This window comes from Mchenga conophoros, linkage group LG6, assembly GCF_057382185.1.
Source record: "Mchenga conophoros isolate Kocher_MC1m ecotype Shallow Benthic linkage group LG6, M_conophoros_male_GT1.1, whole genome shotgun sequence".
In the NCBI taxonomy this organism is placed as follows: domain Eukaryota; kingdom Metazoa; phylum Chordata; class Actinopteri; order Cichliformes; family Cichlidae; genus Mchenga; species Mchenga conophoros.
The window spans coordinates 9,722,883-9,749,437 of record NC_140531.1 but is presented as its reverse complement, the minus strand read 5'-3'; the positions used below and the strand labels follow the sequence as shown (position 1 = coordinate 9,749,437).

The window sequence follows — 26,555 nt, the reverse complement described above, 5'->3', positions numbered from 1 at the left end:
AAAGAAAACAAACCATCCAAACTGTTACTTTATTAGTAAAGAGATGTTGCAGATATTTGTACTGAAATTGTATTTTTCTTCATTTCTAATGTGTTCAAAGCAAAAACAAGCTTTTCCTGTGAGCTCAGACCATTTTATTTCTTTCTGCTGCATTTCTGCATAAAATACAAATCTGCATCATTTTTTAAAAAGTGCTTTAAGCTGAACTAATTGTCCCTTTTTTCTAGAACCTGGTGAATCACCCTCTCTTCACTGTGCAGAGACTGAGGTTGTCAGCTGTACAGAGCTCAATGATATTTTACAGAAATAATTCCCCGAGGTCCACCGAGTCAAGAGCTATCAGCACTGGTTCTGTGGACAAAGTCCTGGGAAAGATATATGTCGAGTGAGTTTGCATGATCCCTCAGCTCACAGCTGCATTTATTAAACATTCAAAATACAGAAAGATTTTATAAAACTGGGAAACTGTATTTCTGTCTTGCAGGGAGACTCTGGTGGAGGAGTGGTTCATAATGGCAGGATTTATGGGGTCTCTTCTTTTGTGGGAGATCCGGACTTTGTATGCAGAGCAGCGGCTGCCTTCATGGACCTCTGTGATCCTGAGTATGCAGATTGGATCAGGAAAACTATCAACCCATAAAAAGCTGTGAGGTGTGGATAACTGTAAACAAGCTGAAATAAATAATCTTTTAGAGTTTAGCTTTGGTTTCTTTTATTCTCTTTGATATAAGCAGTAGAGGATTTCAGAATTTCTGTGTTATTTGCCAAAAGACGTTTTTTCAGCTGCACCCACACACAGTTTCTTTAGATAACTTCAACTGCAGAAAGTAAAAACTCAGCATTAAGTTTCAAATGCAGTTTTAAAGATAATGATAATATGGTGTCCCTGAAGAAAACACCCGTCAATAGAAAAAGCTGCAAAATCCTGCAAAATGTAACAGAAGTTGAATAAAACACAACGGAAATAGAAAAAAATGCAACAAGGCTGAAAAACTGAACAAACAAACAAAAAACAAACACAAATTACAACAGAAATAATAACAACGATATAAAAAAAAAAATAAAGTAGAAAAAAAACATTCTCATCCTAAAACTTGGTGACAAAGTGGAATATGGTAAGGAAACACTCACTTAAGTGCTGTCATTACTCAAAGGTTCCTGATAATCATGCATGAAGTGATTTCTGGAGGGGAATGAAACTTAACTGAACTGCTCCCTGTGACATTTTGACCTGTCAAACGCAGGCGTAACTCCTGTTATTCATTGTTGTATTGCAGGTCTGCTGTGCACGACGTCTGTGAATCTGAGTAATTTGGTACAGATGAAGGAATAAGACTGCTCAGATGCTTTGGGTGTCACGTAATGATCCCTCAGGTTTGGGTGTCTTTGGTGCCCTTTGATTTCAATCTACCTGCACATTGAACAGAAATCCTGCCATGACAGAACACACTAATGCCTTTTCAAGGGAGAACCGATCCTAATCTGAGCTGTCAGCCCCAAGTTCTCTGCAGTCATCAAATCAAGCATAATCTGGTTTGAACAGGCTCCCTGCCTCACTGCAAAAGCCTTTTTACCAGCTGCTGTTTGACAAATTGCAAAGCCTCTGAAGAGACTTTAGAAAGGGGGAAAAAGGATACGAAGAAAAAGCTGAACAAAAAGCTATCCATGCACTGTTTAACATTTCACTTGGAGCTTATTGACTGTATTCTATCTGTGGATTGCATTATAGCTTCTCTGAGAGCTTTGCTCCCTGAAGATTTTATGATCTGTGAACGCTGATTCTCTCTTGTGGCTGTAAACCAGTCTGCTCAGCATGGCACTGCATGGCAGAGTTTCTCTCCATTTTTTTGAATCACCTTTGCTCAGTTGTGCTCCTAACTGGTCTCCTGAGTTTGGCTGTATTCCTGGACTTTGCCCTTTAGTTACTCTTCAGTCTCTTTGACACACAGGCTGCCAAATTTGAAATAACATTTTTAGTTTTGGAAAAAGAAGAGCGTGTCTAGCAAATTCTTGCACATCCTTGTTCTTAAATAGCACTTTTCTACTCAAGCACTCAAAGTACTTTATACACCTCATTCACCCATTCATACAAGCACTTTTCTGTACCTAAGTTCTTTCTATCTAACATTCATACTCTGATGGACACGTGAAAGAGCAGTTTGGGGTTCAGTATCGTGTCCAAGGATACTTTGAGATACAGATCAGATCAGGCTGCGATCGAACCTCCAACCTTCTGATCGGTACTAATTGGACGTTTGCTGCTGCACATGTAGCATCACAGCTTAGAAGATGGTGGTGTGGAAATGTGTTTCCCATTAACAATTGACTAAGAAACTCTTAGTCAAGGGTTAACGTCACTAATGTCAGTATTTTCACTGACTCTAAAAAGGCACTGATCTTCATTAGATTAGATCAACATTGTTCCTTAATCCTGAGCTGTACAGGAAAATAGATTTCTGATACACATGTACATAAACAAATAAAGAGAGATGTTTCCCACCTGCTGAGAAGACAACAAATGCATAACCTGATTACCACCATCTCACATCCTCTGATTTCTGGCACCTATAAGTGAGATTGATTTCACTGTCCTGCTGTCTTGGCCTTTAGGAGAACACAGTGAGACAGATGAAGCTTGCACCAGATGGTGGAAACACATTGATCGTGGTCTTAGACACAGCATCCACACTCTGTACATGATAGTGTGTGTATGGTGCTGTTTGCAGGAACTTGATGAGGCTTTGCTTAAGTGGAAATCCACTGATGTTCAAGCCCCAGGGAAGTGGGCGGGGGGATAGGACCTCTGGGGCCCTCTTCCTGATGGAGCCCTACCTGACTCCTTTCACTGCTAAAGCAAGAATGGTGCCACAACTCATTGAAACAATACTTCATTTCATCAGAATCATCAAATGATTCTGTTAAAAACAACCGCCCAGTGTACTTGCATGGCAAACATCGTGATTAGATATTCAAGAAGAGCCTCTTAAAGATGAAGGTCTGTGTCTCTTGACCTAAACACATAATCCAGTTAAATCTGATTTATGTTCATTAATGCCCCTCACACTGTAACTTAAAGTAATAAATCGGTCACTGATTAATTACAGAAGTACGTCTGTGAGCATAAAGATGTAAGCCTTGGACCATCAGGATAAAATGTGGTTGGGAAACTTAACAAGCTTTGATAAAACTTCATCAGTAGCTCAAGCAAGACCTCAAAACCTTCGATCACCACGGGTGGTTAGCAGACTGTGGTTGTACCATGCAGCCTAACAACATGCAGTAAATTGCAGGTTAAAGCAGTCTGCTTACACATTGTTAAACGAGGGAAGGGAACTAATGTGGCTGTCACATTACCCTTTTGTCCCATTTCATCCCAGGACTTGATTCAATTGCTGCTCACTTTCTACAATACTTAAAACTGATCAGTAGGACCTGAAACTGCAAACATTCAAACATTCAGGCCAACAATCAGTTGGTGAACATATTAATCTACTACAATTAGCAAAAATGAATAAATAAACAGAAGAAAGTTAGAGTGATATCAGAGTCATGCAAGTTTTTGACCAGCAGGTTAAACTCATGCAAATTAGCTTCATCCAGGCTCATGAAAACACTGTCCTGCTTATAAACAGCAGATCATTTGTGTCAGTGTGTCAGGATGGTTTATATTTGAGCTTTTAGTTCACACAGAACAATTTTTATTAAATTGTTTTTAGCGATTACGAAAGTCTGTGAATCCCCAAATTGTTCAGTTGTTCTCTTTGCTCCCCATGAGGTCACTTTCACCATGTGACAAAAACAACACCCCACTCTACACACTCGGGCCACCAGCAACTTTCTAAATCCTCAATAAAAAGCTGACAGGTTGCAATGATGTTCCAAATAACCTATTAAGAAAACAACTAAATACACAGAAAATGTTATGAAAATTGGTTTATTTTATATCTCATAGTTTTAAATGATGCAATAAAAATATGTACAAAACATCACAAACTGTAATATTTTACAAATGCTTACGTCCTGCTGATGCAATGGAGACATCTTCCAGTGACAGTCTTCATCAGTGTGAGTGTGAGGAGGATCCTAAACCCACCAACACAGAAGTGCATGTTCACAACTCCCTCTGTGCAGGCGGGGTCAGGACCCTCCTCACCTAGGGTGAGGAGGGTTGGTGCTGTGGCCAGTCAGGTATGAAGTGCTGAGAGTGGATCTTTGGTCCTCTGTGCAGCTCTGTCCACTCTCAGCTGCCCTGCAAAGCAATAACACAAGAAAGACGTCATTTTAACACAAAACAGCATTTTCATTGTTGGTAGCTGCAGTATGTTGTTAAAAAGCAATTTTAAACCCAACGTATACACATGAAAAATATAAATAAAGCTAAACCTACAGTGCTGCTGACATAGGATGATGATTTATACCAACTATTGGAAGAATTTTGTCTTCAATACAGTTTGTTGTCAATGTGAGGTGATAACTTACATAGTTGGAACACAGCACCACTCTCCCGTTTTTCACTTGGTCATCCATCCTTCTCATCGGGTTGGTTGGGGTAAGGCTGTCTTCTGGGTGGGGTGTTTGCTCCATCTTGGACGTAACTGGAAGTAATAACAACTAAAAAACTACCTTTAATTCACAATGTAATATTAATATTAATGTCACATATCAACAAAAAAAGCAATACATTTCACATGTGCGAGTCACATGTTCTTATATCTGTAAAAACAAAGTTTAAAAACACATTCTAACATAAACTAATCAGAGTCACTGTCATCCATGGAAAGGTTAAAAGGCCTCTCCCAGAAACGTCTGACTCCAAAACTACCTGAGGATGTTGAAGGGGCATCAAACTGGTCACTCACCTTGCACCTCTTTGCACTTACCTCTTCGGTGCAGATGTCTTCTCTGCTTCTCTTTTCTGAGGAAGGAGCAGCAGAGAGATCAGCTGAGGAAGAAGCAGCAGAGGGAGCAGCTGAGGAAGAAGCAGCAGAGAGAGCAGCTGAGGAAGAAGCAGCAGAGGGAGCAGCTGAGGAAGAAGCAGCAGAGGGAGCAGCTGAAGAAGGAGCAGCAGAGGGAGCAGCTGAGGAAGGAGCAGCAGAGGGAGCAGCTGAAGAAGGAGCAGCAGAGGGAGAAGCTGAGGAAGGAGCAGCAGAGAGAGCAACTGAGGAAGGAGCAGCTGAGGAAGAAGCAGCAGAGGGAGCAGAAGAGGAAGGAGCAGCAGAGGGAGCAGCTGGGGGAGGAGCAGCTGGGGGAGGAGCAGCTGGCGGATCACCAACTGGGGCAACAACTCGAGGGAAGAGTGGGGCATTGGCCTGGCCGAAAGGCGGCATGGCGATGGGGGCAGCACCTGGAGCAATAGGACGTTGCCAATCGTGCCAAAACGGCTCTGGAGGGTGCTCCCGGATGAGAGGGGAATCATCTCTCTCATCCATGGTGTCATACCCAGAGTCATCGCTAAGCCAATCCCCCCACTCTTCTGAGTCGTTCCAGTCAGATGAATTGTCAGTCTGTTCACTCACCTCTTCATCGTCTATAGGTAGGTAGGGGGGGTACTCACCATACTCACCTTGCTGTTCACCGACATCAGCATCTGGTGCTTCATCAGAAGAGGGTGAGGGTGAGAGAGGGATAAAATACCTACCATACTCACCTTGCTGTTCACCGTCATCAGCATCTGGTGCTTCATCAGAAGAGGGTGAGGGTGAGAGAGGGATAAAATACTCACCATACTCACCTTCGCTGATACGCTGGGTATCAGTGTCCTGAGCTTCACCAGAAGAGGTGGTGCTCTGGAGACTGTCATCCAGGATCCTGATGACTTCAGGAAGGCCTTCTTCTGCAGGGCGTTCAACCACATAGTCAAGACGCCCTGTGAGGAAACAATTTTTAAAATAACATTAGGAATGTAATAGACACCCAGTGTTAAAGCAACAGACCTACATCTGTTAGTTTGAGCAGAGGATGAGAGAAAAGCATTTTATGTCAGACTGAATGACACTTCTACTTGTTCAATCTTTAAGTGAAGTTTTTTAATAGAAGACCACCAAACCTCCACCAAGGCAGCTCACTCTGTGTACTTTTAAGGTGACACTATATTGACACTATATATGACACTGTATTTTGTGTACATTCAATTTGTTTTATTTGTTCCTTGTAAGCCTTTATGCAAACACTATGTTGGAATAGGTAATGGATAATAGGTATTGATTTGTAAATAGCCGGACATGAGTAACTTATTATATAAATATACTACAGTACATTTATAACTAACCATGCAGCTCATTCTCCTGTTTTAGTTACAATTCACGATGTCACACATTTTGAAAAAAGCTCATAGGTTAAATATGTGGATGCAAACCATAATGTAACATTTAGACCACATGTACCAATTGCATGTCCTAAATATATATATGTATATATATATATATGTATATATATATATATATATATATATATATATATATATATATATATATATTTATTTTATTTTTTTAAAATAAAAACACAACCTTCTTGGCAAGAGTTGGCAAGAATTGCACACACAAAGCTCTGCAGGTATGTCTGAAAATGATGGTCAAGTGAAAAACAAACAAACAAACAAGCAAACAAACAAACAAACAAACAAACAGAAACTCTTAACTCAGAATCCACATTTTTAGAAATGTGCACAAGGACTGTATCTGCCATAAGGACAGATACATCTAATCTGTGGTAAACATGCTATCCCTGTGTAAATATCCCCGTGTACAATATCTCTCTCTGCTATCTAATAAGGTTAAAAGCATTACCGTAACAGAAGATGGGTCTTAATGCCATTATTACTACTGTTTTCATATTCTTTTGATATTATTTTATTTGTATTTTTTTATCTTTGTGTTTTGCAGCAGAGAAAAAATATAGTTTATGTCAATAAAGCCTTTGATCCGGAGAAGAAAAGGATGTCAGGAGGGGACCTGGATCTGTGTGTTTACGCCTGCGTGTTCTGAGGCCATGACATCTTGAAGATGCCGTTACCACAGAAACTGATTTTTGGGCATTTTACAAATTTTAGTCCATTAAGCTATTTTTAACCATTTCATTTTAAAGAAAAGTGTCAAATTTGAAGCCTTCAAGTCAAAGTAACACCTTTTTTCATATTCATACACCAGTCGTTAATAATTTCTACACCTCTCCCGGAAAATTTAAAACATACAAACAATTTACGGGAAACAATCTTGAATACACATATTTGATCACGTTAAAACTTGATATTCACACTGGAACTTGTTAAATTATTACAGTAATTTACATTTAAAGAAATTTTCAAACGTACCTGCAGCGAAGTCCAGGTGACAGTCGGGGAGTCCGGGTCCACGGCGAGCCATCTTCAAACTTGAAAAACAAAAACAAGTACAAACGATCCACAGATGAAGTACTTGTTATGCGTTCAAGTTATATCAGCTTCCAGTAAAATGTTTTGCAAAACTTAGCTTTCCACAGGCTGAGGTTGGAGCAGGTCGAAACAAGTCCACGAGCAAGTGTAAACAGACGTTTGGAACCTTGTGAAGCATTTATATACCCTCGGCGGCCATGGTTACGGTTGTCAACGTGTACACGTGCACGTGATAGAACTATCCAGTTGTTCAGTCTGACCTCACTAGCTGTGTCTGGGTCTAAACTCCGCTGCAGGTCCATATATCAAACGATCACTATGGCATTACTGAGAGTTGAAAAACTGTCTAAAGTCTTTCATTTTTAATAAAATGATCAGCGTTCTGCTCTACCAGGTGTAACAATTGAGTTTAACATCCAGGCATCCATGAAAACGGAATTTATGACATTTAACAGAGTTAGAAGTTAGCAGGGCGTTAGCTCGCTAGCTTCTATCTAAATACAATATACCATGTCCTGACTGCAGGGTTTTGGAAACAAATTCAAACGTACAGCTCTGCTATCACTTCCAGCATAAATGAAGACAGAAAACTAAACAGCAGTGACGTTTGTAGGGTTACTGAAGTTGGGCTAGCTGGTATATAATGATGTGCTACGTGACCGCTAGCGACACAGCTATGTTAGCATAATATAAACAAGCTAACTTTTTTCCACTCCATAAACGTTAATGTGAGTGTTCTCGGTGATCAGGAACAAATGTAATCGCATGGCAGGATGCTGAGATAATCCATCCACAATACGAGGTTAGTCATTCATATACTGCTGCATGGGCTGGGCTGTAGTTACATACTAAGGTTTTAAAAACTGAGCTTAAATAAATGATTAGCGGTAATAAAAGCCGAGGGAGGTCAACAGTGATCACTGACTGTTTTAGGAGCTTTTTGAGATCAAATAGAAGAAAATACATAGCATTAAACATGTTAACAACACAAAAGCCATATTAAACGCAGACTACTTTAGACCCGGAAGTAGGATTCGTGCGTCACCACTGAACAGCTAAATTCGTAGGAATGTTTTAGCTTATTATTTGGATAACCACCGTCATTACAATAAATTAAATTTGTAGTCATTTAAAACTCACAGGCCTACAATCAGCTGGCCTATATAAAAAACAAAAACAAAATTTGAACACAGTGCTGAGCTGCATCTCAAATTAATCTTCCAGCTCTCAGCTGACATGTACCAGAGCCCGATTGAAAATGCCATCAGGAGCATTTGTGAGGAGTTCAAGGTGATTAAATGTGAGTAAAATTGGACACCTACCAATATGGTTGCAAATTTTGTGAATTTTCCTTAATGGATGGTTAAAAACGTGAGCAGACTCTTAATATTAAATCAGAAGATCCCTATTATAGTCATGGTGGGTTTTGTTGTTGTGTCTTACAGGTTGAGTCCTGCAGAAGTTGCATTCCTTAGGGAGTACTGTACCACCATGAAGCCACTGGTGAAAGCTTCAAACATTCTTCAGTCTGAGTCCACTTCCTTTATGGGATGGCTCCTGCCAGTAATCCAACAACTACTGTCCAAACTTAGCAGGCTGGAGACATCAAGCAAGACATGTGTGCCACTCATCAGGGTGATCCGAAGGGCCAGCTCTGTTCTAGGATGCCCTCTGGACCCAGTGGAGGTGGTGAGTGACAGGAGAATGGCAGCTAAGCTGTCATCCCTGTTGGACAACGTCTCCCACCCCATGCAGCAGACTGTGACAGCACTGAGCAGCTCCTTCAGTGGGAGACTGCGGCACCCACGGTGTGGGACGGAGAGATTTCGCAGGTCTTTCCTCCCCACTGCTGTCAGACTCCACAACAAAGACTTTAACTGAACAAACACACACATCCACACATGTGCAATAACACTAAGTGCAATAATCTTTTCTGGCATCGTTGTATTTTACTCAGTTGTATATAGCATTCGTATTCTATTTTTATCTTATTGTATATTTTTATTCTATTTTATTCTACTGTATATAGTATATTATTTTATTCTATTCTGTACAGCTGTGTACTGTATTTATTCTTATTGTATTCTAATTTTTGCGTCATAACTTTTGCACTGTCCACTTCCTGCTGTGACAAAACAAATTTCCCACATGTGGGACTAATAAAGGTTATCTTATCTTATCTTATCTTATCTTATCTTATCTTATCTTATCTTATCTTATCTTATCAGAGCCCTGCAAAATGGCCTTCAAAAGCGTTTTGGAGCGATGATGGAGGATCCAGAGTTGGCTGCAGCTGCAGTCCTCTTACCCAAGTTCAAGACTTCCTGGACTGACAGAGCAGATGTAACAGAGGCTGGTAAGGATTCATGTGATCCCATTTTTGTGTGTTTTTACATTTGAACACATGCTTAAGTGAGTATTTCACCTAATACATTGTAAGTTATTGATGGTCTGTCCTGAATACTAAACAATCCTTTTTGAGAATTTGCCGTTTTTAAATTTGTGTTCAGGAATAATCACTGAAATTTAAATAACAAAATTGTGTTATCTACTTGCAATTACAGCCTTGACATACATCAAACAACATCTTGAAACGACAGAGCATGAGAGTGAGGATCAGCAAAGAGAGTCATCTGATGAAGATGAATTCTTCTCCAGACCAATCTCCAGAAGGCTGCAAAGTGCAGTTGAGCTTGATGGTTACCTTGCTTGTGCCACAGACACCATGGAGCTGCTGCACTCCTTCTCAGGTATCAAAAACCTCTCTCTTAAACTGAACACAGCTCTGCCTGCTTCTGCTGTGTGTGAACGACTTTTTAGCTGTGCTGGTCTACTCTTCACAGCCAAACCAAGTCGGATTGCCTCTGTTAATTTAGAAAACCAGCTCTTGCTGAAACTGAACAAAAGGTTCAAGTGTGACAGAAATGCTAAGAGTTTAAGACACTCACCTGCCTGTTGTTCAGTGTATGGGGAAAAGTTTAAACGGTTCTACGCATGTTCAGAAACATATTTGTCATTGTTTTAACAAACAAAATTCCTTCTTTTATATCTACATTTATTTACAAAACAAGTTACCTTTCTATACCTTGTTCATCTGAGAAATGTGCTTTGAACATAAATATTTATACTGGTGAATCGAGTTGAATGCCTGCTATTGACGACAGAATAAAACATCAGTCTGTTAAAAAGTAATTAATACTCTGAGTAGTTTTTGAGAAGAGTACTTTGTACTTTTACTCAAGTATTTTTTTAACACCAGTACTTTTACTTGTAATTGAGTACAATTTAAGCAGTGTAACAGTACTTGTACTTGAGTACAAATTTTGAGTACAGCAGGTGGATGAGGGAAAGGGGAGGAAGGAGGAGGAGAGACCCGCGGACCGGCCGCATCTCGTATTGAAAAGGAACCCGATTTGTCCCGGACTTCAGCTTGAATGAAAAACAAATACACAAAGCTGGAGTTCTTCTGTGTCTTTACGTGGCCAGCTGCCTCTTCTTCTCCCATTCTCTCTCCCTCTCTCTCCTGTTGCTACTTAAATCATGAAACTGATCAATGATCAGCTGATCGCTTTTCTCTTGGAGATACTATATAGCTCATGCTTACGGAGCCCCTCTGATGACATCCTCCAAAAAATTAATAGATTGTGGTGACAAAATACTACTTCCTGCCCTCGAAATAGTATAAGTGCCCACGAAATACTTATTTGTGGCCACAAAATACTATTTCGAGGGCACGAAATAACGTGCGCACGAAATGCTAATTTGTGGGCACGAATTGGGTATAACGTGGCAACGAATTACGCATTTGTGGCAACAAATAGATGACGTGCGCACATCATATTGATACATTGGACAGCTGTGTAGAGACATAAGCATAAGAGTAGGCTAAACCTGTACAACATGGCCAGAGACAGTATGATTGAGTTTTATTTTTGTCATGGTCTGCGTGGCAGACCTTGGGTGTGTGGGGAAGGAGGACCCAAAATGCGTTTATTTACAGTGGAGTAAACAATACACAATAATAGGTCTAGGTCCCTCAGACCCAGATCCCTGACAATTTTAGGCTGGGAATGAGCTACACATGCATTTTGAAAAGCCTGGCACTGAAAGGAACCATTATTATGGAGAGACATTTAAACAGGATATTAAGAGCCCAGTTGCATTGCAGACGTAAGTACGACCCGGACGTTGGGATAGATTCTATTGTCAACCAACTGCAAGGGCCTGGGAAGGATCACGGTTATTGGTCAAGTGTTTCGTGCTCACAAATAAGCATTTCGTGCGCACGTTATACCCATTTCGTGGCCACGAAGTAGTATTTTGTGGCCACAATTTATTTATTTTTTGGACCATGTCATCAGAGGGGCTCCGTACATGCTAATATCACATCTTCACATTTGTTTTAGAGGTAACAATAACTTTGCATTCTCGCTACTCAGCATGCTCTAAAACAGGTATATGTTAGCAATGACAACATTTAACAAATGTTTTTAAAATTCTAGCCGTGCTAATTAGCCTTAGGATTGGTTGAGGTCTGTGAAAGCCTTTGGAACAAAATCAGTCTTGTAAAGCTCACTATTTTCCAGCTGAGCCTATAGCACATTTGTTAAAGTCAGTCCGGATTGTACAGCTTCTAATCAGAAACAATTAAAGTTTGTTTCTTTTTTTCTGCTCATCAATCTTTTTCTGTAACCAGGATACCTGGAAAGTCTTAAATAACTCATGTTAAAATGTTGCAGTGCTGTAGAGTGGGGTCATGTTAACAATCCATTCAAACTTGTGGTCTTCAAGGTCAACTTTATCAACTTAATCTAGAAACTATCATTCCTACAACTGTGCTGTGTATATGTCACAACATATAGCAGGAACCTATAAACGTAACTGACCTTTGACCTCTCCTTCAAGAAGGTACATGTAATGTCTACAGTGATTAGACATACTTAATAAAACAGTGTGGGGCACAGAGTATTGTTGTGCATCAGTGTGGAACATGTCAGTAACACTGAGGGTTACACACACTTTGCCAGGTACACCTGTTCACCTGCTCGTTAAACACAAATGTCTAGTGAACCAATCAGACGTCAGCAAATTAAAGTATTTTAGCATACAGACATGTTCATGATGACCTGCTGAAGGTCAAAGCAAGTATCAGAATGGGGGAAAGAGATTGCGTGGTTGTTGGTGCCAGATGGGCTGGTCTGAGTATTTCAGAAACTGCTCATCCAATGAGCTCACAAAATTACCTCTACAGTTTACAGACTGTAGTGGCAATCCAACCAGCAAAAGGCCACCTGAGGGAATTTGAAGTATTTCCAACTCATCCTGGTGATGAGGTCAAACACAACCAGTACTTTTAACATTTTATCAATTATTTACCAATTTAAAAAACAACATGTGGTAACTTATTTTTAATTTTGCTGCAGACAAGTTGAATGAATGCTTACTGGATCTAGAACACCATTTAGATCATAACAGCTCCTGATCAGGATGAATTTCATTTTCAAATCAAATTTCATGTCGCAGTTTCACAATTTTGTAACATATTATTTCAAAGCTTGATTATGGGCTTGTTTTGGAGCAGACCAACAGTCAGGCTCGTCTTCACCCTTACTGTCAGACTCTGAATTGATGGTTCTGCTATATCTCACCTGGCTGAGCTCTTGTAATTATTTTGTGATAAAACTTTTTCTATTTTGAGATCAAGATTCAAGTGGAAATCTTTGTGTGTCTGTCTCTCTCCCTTGGTTTCTGTAGAGGTACAGTGAGGGGGCGCCTGGATAAATGTTAAACAGAAGCTAGATGTAGTGTTCCTCCACTGTCCATTAAGGATATGAGGAAAAGAAATGGTCAAGAACAAAGTGTATGGTGTATTTATAAAAGAAAATGGCTTTTAAATTGTATACCAAAACCACCACCAGAAAGTCAACTACAACTTGTTACATAATCATCATGACTGTTGTATCAGTTTAACAGTTTATGGGTTGACTTCTTTCAGTTCATTCACTGTTTACATCATGAAGGGAAAAGAAGGCAACAGGCTGAGAAATGAAGCTGTTGTGTGTCTTTGTGGCCACACGGGGGCAGTGCTGCATAAATAGTAGAATCTCTTCCTGGACACTTTTTCTAGACCTCTTTTTAAATGACTAATAAAGACAACAACAAAATGAATTACATCAGGATCTGATATGGTTTTGTTTTTTTGTTGAGCTTTATATATTTCAGAATGCCTAGAGTTTGTTTGTTTTCCATGTTTTGTGATACAGAACATCTCCTCTCAGACGGCTGTTGTCTCATAATCGGTCATTACCTGGTCTGATGGGGTGTTTGTTCCATTTATAAATCAAGTGATTGATTTGTGAAATGAGAGATGGCCTCTGACCTGCTGACTGGTGTCTGATCTTCTCTGCTCCCCTCAAATTTGACAACTTCTCAGCTGATGTGATGGTGGACAGGAAGTCACTAAACCTGGGACTCTGGAAACACATTTCTAGGGATAGAAAAGTTAATGTAGATCGTTTCAGGAGATAAATACGAAATAATCGATTTGGTGATTATACTAATATAGTAAGAAAATAATGTATGAAAAAATGATTTTTTATCTATACACTTAAGCAACGACCAGAGTCTTAGAATTGCGCTTTCACCAGGTTTTACTTGACTGAACAACAGAACTTCTCTGTCTCCTTTATAAGGGGTCACATCCTGAGTTACACAATGAGTCTTTCAAATGTGTGCGATAACCCACTGCATGTGTAGTCGTGCTGAGACCGCGTGGTCTTACTTTTATTACCCCTTGATTCAGCTGTGACCTGCTTATCAAGTCTTTTTACAAGTACATCATAATTATCTGTTCTGTGCAGACATAAGTTGAGCAATGGTTTAACAAACTTTCCCATCAAAAACATGAAGGTTTAGCTTTAAGCTTATTTGTCCAAACAACAAAGGATAAACTGCCAGCACCTGGACTGAAACAGAACATAGTAGTGTTGGATGTAAGTAAAGGAAATACAAGTATAACTGTGACTATGGAACAAATCTCCTTCAATGTTAAACCTTAATGTTAACCTGATTGTGTTTATTAGAAAAATCAGCCATTACAGTGTCTGTGATTGCTTCACATAGTTAACTCTGGTTGTCTGTGGGTTTGTGTCAAATTTGGAGTGAACAAAAGCATGAAAACTGTGGAAGATGCAGACTGTGAAAGTCTAGTTTATTTCATGAATACAATTATTTTTTACAGTCGCTAGAACAAAGTAGCGTACTGTTAGAGTTTGTATTGTTGATTGTCATTTATGCTTAGAAATATTTAACCATAGATGCTTAGAGGTGTATAATCAATTGTGTAGTGATAAGTTGTGTGATCTTTAACAGGCTACAGAGGCTTGGTGTGCATTCCACACCTACATCCTGGGAGCATGAGAGAGGTCATACCTTCTCTTATTGTTTTATGGTAGGATTAACGTAATTACGTCTGTTCTAGTCTAAGTGCTTTTTGTGTATAAATGAACTGCTGGACTTCCTTACTGTGTTATCTAGGATGAGGGGGGGTCTACCCTCTTCCTTTTTTTTTTTTTTTTTTTTCTTTTTTTTTTTAAATGACATCAGAAACAGCAGTATGCGACATTACGTGATGGCAGAGCTTCAGTTCATCCTTTGTCTTTTTTTTTTTTTTTTTTTTTTTTAATAAATAGGACAGGGGGAATGAATGAGAGAAAGAGGGGGAGAGAAAGAAAGAAAACCAAAGGGGAGAAGAGACGGTGAGAAGGGGGGGGAAGAGAGAGAAAAAAAAAAAGAACTCCTGGGTCACCTGTATGGAGAAAAAAACAAAAAAACAAAAAAAACAAACAGAGGAGACAGCAAACAACAAAGAGCAACATAATAATAGAGAAAACAAAGCACCATCACAATAAACTAGCTAGTCATAGATATCAATATTTTCTAAATAATAAACGATATTGTGCAGCACGCAAGATAGACAGCGCACAGTGTGCTTTGAGGCAGCAGCCAAGAAAGCTTTAGTCCGCGTCTGTGAATACCCATGTGTGCATACCTGTGTGGATCAGCATGCTTGCATTCCAAAGGTTTCTCCATGTAATGATCTGCTAGGGAGTGTGGGGGGGCCACAGCCCCGTCCTCCAGGGTGTGAAGTGGGTATGGAGGAGATCAAAACTCCAGACATCCAGAGGCCCCCAGAACACAAGAGACCATGGAAGACCAACAGAGGGGCAGCCGCGCCACTGTTCCAGTAAGAGCTGAGGAGAGTCCCAGATGAGGGCTCGCCCAGCAGCCGCGGAGCAGAAGTCAGGGGGAGTTGCAGTGACGCGCCCGTGAGCTCCGCCGGCCCCCAGCTGTGCCTGAGTGACCGAGCCCCAGGCCGAGAGGCCGGGGGCACCCCACCTCCAAAGGGGCCCGAGCGAGCCCCAGGCCCCAGGCCCCGACAAGCGGCCGCCAAGGAGTGAGCCGGTGTGTACCCGGACGCCCACCCCCAGATACAAAGAACCACCAAGACACCGACACCTGAGGGAGTCCGCCACCGGCAGGGGAAGTGGTGGTGGGTGGAGATAGGCCTCCAAACCTTGGAGGGCCTGAGGTGTCCCCAGAGAGGTGGCGTCTGATACCCAACCTGACATATAGACACAGACATACGGGCACACACAGACACAAACATCCATTCCCACCCTCATGCTCTCATATGCACTCACTCCACACTCAACCAACGTGGAGACAGACATAAAGAGACGCTGTACACACAATCACACTCCCCAAGCGTACTCTACAAACCGGGTCTAGGTACCCTTGTCCCTGGAGGGGGGAATTGCACCCAGACCCAGGTGGTGTTACCCTTTTCCCTGCGGTGGGGAGAGGCAGACCACCCCGACTCCGCAGCAGCAGGGAGGCCCCACACCCCAGACCGCAGTCGGACGGCCAACTCCTCCTACTAGCCCTCCCGCTCCAGCAGGCCGCAGAGAATGGGGGTGGGAGAAGACTCCAAACCTCCCTCCACCCACTCATTGTAGTGTTGATGCATGTGTGTTCTAAGGTGCAATTAAAACCCAGGAGGGCATAGAGCTACCTGCCAAGGAGCAGCAGGTAAGCGCATAGTCCCTCCTGCTAGCCCTCAATGACTAAGTGTATTTAAAATTGAGAGGTGGGCAACGACGTCAGGGGTGAGGTGTACACCCTGATGGTATTTTGGACTCCGTGATTGTGCCCACCCCCAAGATCCTATATGTATGTGTAATGAGAGTGTGAATAATGTGAATGTCTAAGTTGTGGGATAAAATTGAGGCAGAGGCAGCCAGAAGGGGACAGGGGGGGGGGGGGGGGGGGGTAGCCTCCTCTGCACCCTGGTGACATACCCCCACTCCAAGGCCCTGCATGTGTGAGTGGTTGTGGAGGAGCGGGAAGAGGGAGGCAGCTGGAGATGGGGAGGGAAGGAAGGGAGGGGCAGGTAACCCCTCCCTGGGGCCAGCTCCCCCGCTGACCCCAGTAGGCACTCCCACCCTTCGCGACCCGCCAGGGAAGGGGGGCCCAGGCCCATCAGACCGGGGCCCAGTGCAGTAGCGCCCTCCGGCTCCACAGAGCCCTGGATAGTCCACCCAACCCCACCACAGAGAAAACTGCACCCACCCGACCATCCACACATCTTCCAGACTACATAAGACGGTAAACGCCCAGGCTGAGATCTTCCTCCACCTCTCCTGTATCTCCCCCTCCTGCAGAGAGTTCCTGAAGAGAAGAAAGCTCCTGCAAGATGTGACCATCCCCCCCACCAGTTGAAGAGCCCCCCAGGCGGCTCGACGCACCGGCGGCACCCTGCTCCAGGGCCGGGCACCCATGCACCCACCCGCCCACAACCCCGGCAACACACCAACCAGGACCCAAGCCCCCGAGGCCCGGCCCGGGCCCCAGCCCAGAGACGGAGCGCCCCCAGAACCTCACGCCCATCCCGGACCCACCCAGGGGCAGCCAGGTTGCCAGGTCAGTAACCCACGTCCGTCAGCACAGACCCTCCCCTAGCCCCACTGCACGCAGCCGCGAGGAAACAGTCACCTGAGAGCCAACAGAGCCCCCAACCGGACGTGACCGCTACCCCGGGTTGAGCCCCCCAAGGAAGATGCCTCCGGGGAACCCCCCGACGCCCTAAGCCTGTCCCTACCCCCTCACCAATCACAACAGTGAAGGCGGGACCAAACTATGACCCCCCACCCCCACTAGGTGATGGAGCTGATAAAAGGGGCCCAGAGCAATTGATCTAATGTGGTGGCAGAGGCTGTGTCAAGACTAATGTAATCTAATAGATAATTTCTATATTGGTTAGAATTAAGATTATTTTTATTTTTCCAGTTCATGAGGACTGTTTTCTTGGCTATGCATAGGGCAGTGAAAACCATATGGGCGATATTCTTTTCTGAAGTGACATTATCTAAGCTGCCCAGTAGACACACTAAGGGGGAAGTTGGAATGTTACATTTCAGACACTTTGATAAGTCTTCACATATCTCGCGCCAAAACTTTTGCACTGGTGGACAGAACCAAAGAGCGTGGATGTAATTGTCTGGTGTATTGCCCTGACAGTGTGAGCAGTTGTTGGAAGATGTAAAGCCCATCTTGAACATCCGATGACCTGTATAGTGCACTCTATGAAGTATTTTGTATTGTATTAATTGCAGACTGGGATTTTTAAGTAGTTTAAAAGTTTTTAAGCAAATCTGAGACCAGAAGTTTTGGTCTAGGTTGACTGATAAATCTGCTTCCCACTTTGCAGTAGGAAGGGATATTGATTCATCTAATTTAGAAAGTGTTCTGTATATTTTAGATAATAATTTGGGGGATTTAAGAGTAAGAAAATGTGCCGCACTTAGTGGTGTTTGTAATTCAACTTGACTGAGGTTAAATTTCTTTTTTACTATGGATTTAATTTGTTGATATTCTAAAAACCTTGTCTTGTTGATCCCATATTGTTCAACTAGTCTGTCAAATGGAATAAATTCTGTTCCCTCTAATATATGTTCTAAGTATTTAATTCCTTTACAACTCCATTCTGGGAAATTAATCATATTATTGTTTTGTAATATGTCAGGGTTATTCCAGATAGGTGTACGTTTGCATGGGATTAATGAAGACTCCGTTATTTTTAGAAACTCCCACCATGCTGTTAGAGAAAAGCTGATGTTGATACTTTTAAAGCATTCATGTCTTTTGATGTTTGAGCTAATAAATGGTAGGTCTGAAATCTCTAGATCCTTGCATAGTGCCTGTTCAACATCTAGCCAGGGCTCAACTAAGAAGGTATGTTTTAACCATTCTGAGATGAACTGAAGCCTGTTGGCTAAGAAGTATTGGTGAAAATTAGGCAGATCTAATCCTCCTCTATCCTTGGTTCTTTGTAGCGTTTTTAAGCTAATACGCGGGGGTTTATCTTTCCAAAGGAATTTGGAAATATATGAATCCAGAGATCTGAACCAATCTTGTGATGGTTTGTTAGGGATCATCAAAAATAAGTAATTTATTTTTGGCAAGATCATCATTTTTATAGTGGCGACCCTTCCCATGAGTGATATGGGTAAAGATTTCCATCTAGTCAGATCGCCTTCTACTTTCTTTAGAAGTGGGATGTGGTTTAGTTTAGTTAAGTCTGAAAGCTTAGGAGAGACATTAATACCTAAATATTTAATATTTCCGGATTGCAGTGGGGCAGAGGAAGAATTATGGAAGGAGCAGTTAATGGGGAGAACTGTAGATTTTGGCCAGTTAATTGAATAATCTGAAACTCTTGAAAACCAGTTTATTAAAGTAATTACCTCAGAGAGGTTGGTTTGTGTGTTTTGCAGAAAAAGCAACACATCATCCGCATAGAGACTGATTTTATGTTCTATGTTCTTACATTTTATGCCCTTAATTGTTGTAGCCTGTCTAAATGCTGCTGCTAGAGGTTCGATAAAAATTGCAAAAAGTGAAGGGGAGAGTGGGCATCCCTGTCTGGTGCCCCTCAGGAGACAGAAGCTGGAGGATGTCTGGTCATTTGTTCTGATACGAGCCGTTGGGCAATTGACTACCCTCTTCCTGACCAAGGATGTTTGCTTGTGTGCTTTTATGACCCTTTGATCAGCAGTACCTGACACACACACACACACACACACACACACACACACACACACACACACACACAGGCAAGGTACTCTTTGTGTGTATGTAGACGTCACATGTTAATGAACCTATGCATATTCATGTAACCTCAATAAAAGGACAGTGGTACGGGAGAACGGACGAGAGCAACTGGGGTCAAGTGAAGGAACGGCACTCTGTCTGGTCTCTCCCGTGCACGAGTAACATGAAGAACTTTGCCTATTTGTGTCTTGCTTAGCAGTGTAATTATATTGTCTTCAACGTTCCAGCGGATGGGTTCAAGCTACAAACCTATCACGTACATTCATGATAAAGTAAATACCACAACACAACATGGACAGTAAGAAGTAAACTGAATTGTCTTAGAACTTATTATATTCTTTAAGCTTAAAAGCAACACCCAGGATTAGACTGTTTGTGTTTTAAGCCTTTTATTCAAAGCTAGTATGTGTCAACACTTCTTTCTGCCAGCAGCATTATTGAAGTGACACTTTAACGACACTTTACCTGCTGATGCTTCACATCACAATCTTTATGACGAAAAAGCTCAGATGTCTGTGCTGTCACTTGTTATGAAAATGGACAGAACCTGGGCTCAGGCTTCCTCTTCTTCTTTCCTTCCTCTTTAATAATAACCATAGATCAGTAAAACAGCCATATTTTTAAACAAATGATTGTGATGAAGAGAATTTTTTTTCCAGTGTGCATGAACTCAAAATCTTTTGAGTTTAAATCTTTTTTGTTTACCAACAACTGGGGAAATCCAAACTTGATGTACCAGGTCAACTCAGCTCCTGTCTTGACCTCCCCTCTGCCGAGCGTACACACACACACACACACACACACACACACACACACACACACACACACACACACTGTATCATCATAAATGCCATGATATCTTTCTTGTTCAAATTGTTTATTCACTTAACAAAGAGGTAGCTCGGAAACTCAGTAAGAAGGAGGAAAAATAGTTTAAGGACACTTTTTCAAATAAAGAGGATTTCATCATCTTTCTGTTCATAATACAGGCTAAATAAAAGAAGAGATACATCAGAAACAAATCAGTAGATCCAGAAATTATAGAGGCAAACTCTTTTCAGCTGTAGAGGTACACTTCATGTACTCATTAGCGTACAGTTCAAATGCCTGTGTTAGGGTGCATTGTTTCAGTTTCATTAAGTCTTCTTGCAGTTACATGATAATTATTATGCTGGAGTGATCAAAGCTCATAAACATCTGAGTTACACAATGAGTCTTTCAAATGTGTGGAATATCCCAGCTGTAACCTTTGCTTTCAGTTTGGTTAAATTCATCATTCAGATCACAGACTAAACAACAAGTACAGTAGGTCTTCCACTCCGCAATTAAAAATAGCAACACTCATGTAAGGCTTTATTCTCCATAGAGTCAACATTAAGCAACATTAAATAACGGATCTTTCATCTGAAATAATTACAGTTTGTATAAATTTACACCGAAGACCAAAATACACACACATACATAAAACCCATAAATCACTAAAACCTATTAAAACACATGGAAAATTACCTCATTTGTTGTGCTATTCAAAGATGTGTATGTGTGTGTATTCAGGCCAAGTCATAAAGAAAACAATAGAGGTCAATATACTTTATGTTCTACAGTCGCTGCAGATTAATGAAATATAGTGGAAACCTGAAGATCCTAGGTATAGTAGTTTGTGGGAAATAAATACAGTGAAGTGACCATTTAGCTCTTGTGGCATGAAACTGCTTAGTGCATTATTATTTGCATTTCTACAATATGATATTTGTTTAATAATTGATTGATTTAGTGCATAAAATAGTTGATAAATAAAATGTTAAATATCTAATCATCATATCAAAAATCATATATTTGGAGGGAGTGTCTTTGACACATGCTGACTGCATTCTTCTTATAACCAGAACAGGAAGTGAGATCAGAGGAGAACAAGAGTGAGCAGTTTGGTGAAAGGAACAGGAAGGATGAAGAAGAGGTGAACATCCACACAGTTTAAAAGGAGACATCATGGCACAATAAGAGCACAAGCTCTAAGATGAAGACTGGTAATGATTAAAAACTGCACTAAATAGTATCATTCTGTGACTTCACACTTTAGGTAGTGCAAACATTTACCACTTTATATTAATTTTACTATATGTTTAAATAAATAAAAACAAATAACTTTAAAAGGTGCTGTTATTGAGTGAAAACTCAAAAGACTTCAGGGCTGTTGTAAGCCCTGTATGCTTCAAGATCCTAGCAACACCCTCGCCAGCAGCAGCAAACTGATATGGACCAGTTTATGCCTTTTATTCGGTTGTAAACTCTGATATACTTTTATAATTAACCTTTGGGTGACTGCACAAAGACTGAGAGGGGATGACAGAGAGGGAGACAGATGGAGGAACTCAGCACATATAAGAAACGGGTAAGAGTGGACATGAAGTCAAAGTCAGGGACATGTCCGATAATAAAGACCTTCCACCTGGCTACATATATGTCACTTCTGCTTTGCCCACATTCATCTATGGTGATCGCTCATAACTAAGCAGGGTGCTATGCTCTTATCAAACGATGCTCTTAAAATAATTATTACAAGAATATATTTTTCGTTATTGTTTTAGTTGAATATAAAATGTTTGTGTGTGATTGTCAGTACAAAGAGGAAGCGCGGACAGAGAGACTGGAACTAACAGAGATCAGGTGGATTTTTCACACAATCTACATGCATTAAATGGATGCGTTGTGTGCTTTTCAGTAGCACTCTGCTATTAATGTGAATAATAGCATTTAGCAGCATTCACATCACTGTAAACTTGAACAGGATGAATGCTACTATACTGATGTGACAGACTACAAATCTGTTCTCCACTCTCTGAATTGGTGTACACGAGTCTCTGTGCTGAGTCTGCTCAACAAAGTGTTTGGGTTTGCATGAATTCAAAAGCTGTCATTTAAAACCAGCTCTATTACCAGTTTGCTTCTTGTGCAGGTGGAGTCGCAGGGGGATTTTGAACTGTCTGTATTGTATAATGGTACTTTAAATACTTGATGATTTGGTGGACTGGCCTCTATGTGGTTAAGAGACTGAAACAATGCCGTGCAGGTTTCTCCTCTGATCTGCTTTTTCTTAAACTGTTTTTGAAATTTACTGGTCAACATGACTGTGCCATTGCATCGGGTTTTAAACTAAAGTGACCACCGTAAAGCTGATGTATTATATTAAAATCTGTTATTCTTAGACACTGCTGTAGGCCATCCAAAAATTACATTTCTTTTGAAGGCAACACTAAAAGCATGACATTAAGACTGAGCTGAGCCCTCCTAAAGGTTTGATGCTGGAGTCGCCCCTGATTGAGTGCTTCTCACACATTTATGATTTTGAACAATTTACAGAAAATAATATCAACAGTAAGTACTTTTAAAGATTAAACATATAATAATAGTTGCTAAATTCATGCAAGTCAAATAACTGATTGATCAACTACAGAAACAAAATTGTACTTCATGTGTTTCATGAGCACAAATCTTCATCTGTAAAATAACAACTAAAGATGTCAGATATTTGTAGTGAAGTTAAATGTACCAATTTCCACTTAGAAGCAGCGGAGAAGAAGCCACAAATGTGATGGAAAGACCAAATAAAATAAAATAAAGTACAAATTCCTTACATTTGTACTTTACTGTAGTAATTGTACTTAATATCATCTGGCAAAAAGGACCCAACAACCTTCATGCAAACTTCACAGTTTCTGAACAACTGAATGATCTACTTGACGCCTGAAACTACATTGAAAACACACATGACGTATTTATATTTTAACAATCGAAAGTTCACATGTAGAAACAATTCACACCGAAGCAGTTTCTTGCAGAGCGGACTGTTTATTTTGAATGTTATTTTAATTTTATTATTTTCCATTATTTGGTGTAATGATCGGCTTTATCCAATGAATGTAAGAGCAGACCTTCAGAGAAATAGTTGGTCCGGTACAGGCAGGTTCACAACCACCAACATGCACACCATGAATCTTGTTGTTTTTGGCCATCACTCCACCACCAGAATCACCCTGAGAGAGAAAACATAAATATTTTGTACCAAAACATCTGATAATGATACAGATAAAATGTTGGCAGCATGGTAACTCACCTTACATATGTCCACTCGAGGTTCTTTGTAACACATCGTGTTTCCATTTGGCCATAAGAATGCTGAATTACATGGATGGAGGTTAAGCTCACACTCAACAACATGCATCTTTGCACACTGGAGATGAGGCGGTTCATCAGGGACTAGAGAAAAAAGGAAAATAACAAAAGCTACTGCATGTTTCATGCAAGGAAATCAGATATTGAAAGAAACATGCTTTGCCTCGTTTCTGGAACAAAATGTGTTCTTTAAAAGAAGCTGAGCAGCATTTAAAAAGGAGGGAAATTGACAGTATATCCACAAAAAAATGAAATAAATACTTTATGTCATCACAGTTTTCAAATAAAATGAAAAAGTAACTATAACAGGCACACAAGACAAAATCAAAGTATAATATAAACTAAAAAATTGTGAAATAATCAAAACAATACTGGTCTTACGTTTGTTGTAGTTTACATCAACCGTATAGCCACCATGGCCTGCAATCTGAATGACATCCATCCTACAAATTAAAAAATAAATAAAATTCCATCTCCATGTCTGCAGGCTGAGTATTTCCAGTTCACTCTAAGTCAGCTAATCTTTTCAGATTCAAACATTTTATTAAAACATTACATTTCCTTCCATTTCCTCATGCTCGTGTTTTATTGTCAGTTATTATAGATCATGGATGTAGCTCCTAAGCAGGTACCTAAAATCAAAACCAGAACCCTCTGCTCAATATTCAAGTCTCAGTTACATTATTGTTAATAAAGAAGCTCTGCAGTCACTAATGGGGGTTTGTAACTTCAAAAGCATGATGTCATTTTGTTCATAGACTACAGATGTTGCTACATTTTTTTGCTCTTCCTGGAAGTTTAAAAAACCAACCAACTAAACAAGAAAAATACATATTATGTCAACATATTAAGGAATTCCAGAATTCAAACTTTACACTTAAAAGGTTACTCAAAACTCACTTTTTGCGACATTTAGGGAAGACAACAGGCTTAATCTTATTCTCTGGTGGGTCGATTTTCAGAAGCATGATGTCATGTTTTCCTGTTTGGTCCTCAAAGATTTTGTGATCAATAATTGTCACCATTCTTCCTGGACCTGGATGAATTCCTACATATGCAGACATAGTCCTAAACAATGGAAATGGTAAAAGAACAAAATACCAGTAATGATTTTTGTCTCTGGACTGGTTTTTTTAAAATATGTGAAACAGTCATTTCTCACCATCCAGGTTGATCTTTCCAGCAGTGAGCTGCAGTTAGAACCCACTGGCTGTGGATCAGAGAGCCGCCACATAGATGATGGTAATGTGTTCCATGGGTCAGAGTTATGTGCACGTGATACAGACGATCATTTTTCTCACAGCTATGGTCGTGAAAGATTCTCTTGTGCAAATCCACCTCTGTGCACACCGTGAAACCTGAGAGAAGAGTAATATACTTACAGATGGTTGGCTTACCACCTGAACAACATATTGTGCAGCAACTATACTCGCAGTCCCAATTGTTCTGTTTCACAAACTCTTTGCCTTTTTCAGTGATATAGATGCAAAGCTCAGTGACAGTTATTTATTTGCTTCAGTAGCTCATTAGGGTCTGTCTCAAACTTTTTATAAAAGCAGTATAAAAAAAGCATGAAACATCAGTTGTTCAGTTAATGTGATATTGGCTCACTTGATATAACAATTTCTTTTCTTTTATTTGTCTTGTACATATCGTTATTGCACTTCCATAAGTGACAACATTGAACACTGATGTTTGACAGAAACGAATCCACAATGTCTCATTCACTCAGTACAAAACCTTGAGGCTGTTTTCCTGCCTTAGTGAACAAAGATATGAAATGCTATTTGATTATGAGTAAGCTCAAAATGAAGTTCATTGTTCTGTGACATACAGCTGTCTTACAGCCTTAAAACTTTTTGTGTGGGCCTCTTTCAGTGGTCACTTATTGCACTCTTAGTTGTTAATACTCAGTATTCAGTTTTCCCCCATGCAGGTTAATCAGTCATGTTTGCATGGTTGTAAAATAAAAATATTCATTGTTAATTATTGATAATCAATAAGTACATAACCTAAGAAGTTGTTTCACATCCTCCTGAATCATATCTTGATATTGTTACCTTTTTAATAATAGCACAACTTTAATCATTTGAATTCTTTCACCTCAGGTGTCTATTTCCAAATCCACTCTAAGCTTCTTCAGAGCGGTTGGTGTGTGTGTGTCCAGGTGGCAAAGACCTTAAGGTCAGATTTGTGATATTTGGCTGTATAAATTAAAATATGCATACTATGTGATGTGATTGCAGAGAGATTCAGATGGTGCAAGAGGAGATTTAATGGTTCATTACCTGGACACAATTTAAACTACCATTTATCACAACTAGCTTGTAGCAGTATTTCTCTCTTTCTCTTTCTTTCCCACACATGCATGAGCGTGCAGTGGCGTGTGAGCACCTACAGAGTTAGTTTTTTGAATATATTTCAAATATGGACCCAAATGCAGAACTCAGGAGACAAAGGATGAACTCAAAGATCAGCTTCAATGCAGTAGCAAAAAATACAAAAACACAGTGGCAGGGCAGCAGCAGGGAAACTGGATACTAGCAAAACCAGGGAAACACTGAGGAAGGAAACAATACAGAGAGGGAGGACACAGCAACCAATTAAGACAAACTGAGGGAGTAAATACACAAGAGCTGAAGCTAAATAAGAAAACGAGACAAGCGACGTAAAACAAAATAAAAACCACAAGAGACAACAGACTAACACAATAAGTAACTTGGTGTGCAAGAACAGAAACACAGACGTGACACAGAACGCAGGACAATGGAGGAAAATAAACTCACTGAACTATTTTTACAAATTACAAAAGGAGATAGTCTGAGAAATAAGCTCAAGGCTA

General features: G+C 40.5%; 2 protein-coding genes across 4 annotated transcripts; both read right to left on the bottom strand.

Moving 5' to 3' along the window:
- Positions 1–4,142: 4,142 nt before the first annotated feature.
- Positions 4,143–7,478, bottom strand: LOC146572073 (uncharacterized). Of its 3 annotated transcripts, XR_014892896.1 has the most exons (4): positions 7,310–7,478; positions 5,719–5,866; positions 4,480–5,634; positions 4,143–4,249 (listed from the first exon to the last, which is right to left on the bottom strand). XR_014892896.1 is itself a non-coding variant. In XM_085278581.1 (2 exons), the coding sequence occupies exons 1-2, from the start codon at positions 7,359–7,361 to the stop codon at positions 4,752–4,754; spliced, it is 1,167 nt and encodes a 388-aa protein (XP_085134707.1). In that variant the 5' UTR covers positions 7,362–7,478; the 3' UTR covers positions 4,310–4,751. The 3 variants fall into 3 exon arrangements, 1 of the variants encoding a protein (XP_085134707.1); XR_014892895.1 differs by having other exon boundaries at positions 4,480–5,866; XM_085278581.1 differs by lacking the exon at positions 4,143–4,249 and having other exon boundaries at positions 4,310–5,866.
- Positions 7,479–23,415: 15,937 nt separating this feature from the next.
- On the bottom strand, positions 23,416–25,129 carry LOC146572072 (serine protease 1-like). Its single transcript, XM_085278580.1, has 5 exons — positions 24,876–25,129; positions 24,614–24,781; positions 24,095–24,156; positions 23,655–23,797; positions 23,416–23,574 (listed from the first exon to the last, which is right to left on the bottom strand). The coding sequence occupies exons 2-5, from the start codon at positions 24,775–24,777 to the stop codon at positions 23,416–23,418; spliced, it is 528 nt and encodes a 175-aa protein (XP_085134706.1). The 5' UTR covers positions 24,778–24,781; positions 24,876–25,129.
- Between the last annotated feature and the right edge of the window lie 1,426 nt (positions 25,130–26,555).

Bases quoted from the DNA above. Each gene is read 5' to 3' on its own strand.
- LOC146572072 (XM_085278580.1), bottom strand. From the start codon at position 24,777: ATGTCTGCATATGTAGGAATTCATCCAGGTCCAGGAAGAATGGTGACA. The intron at 24,157-24,613 runs GTGAGTTTTGAG...TTTAATTTGTAG, and splicing joins TTCCCTAAATGTCGCAAAAA to GATGGATGTCATTCAGATTG. The intron at 23,798-24,094 runs GTAAGACCAGTA...TTTTTTCTCTAG, and splicing joins TGATGTAAACTACAACAAAC to TCCCTGATGAACCGCCTCAT.
- LOC146572073 (XM_085278581.1), bottom strand. From the start codon at position 7,361: ATGGCTCGCCGTGGACCCGGACTCCCCGACTGTCACCTGGACTTCGCT. The intron at 5,867-7,309 runs GTACGTTTGAAA...GTTTCCTCACAG, and splicing joins TCACCTGGACTTCGCTGCAG to GGCGTCTTGACTATGTGGTT.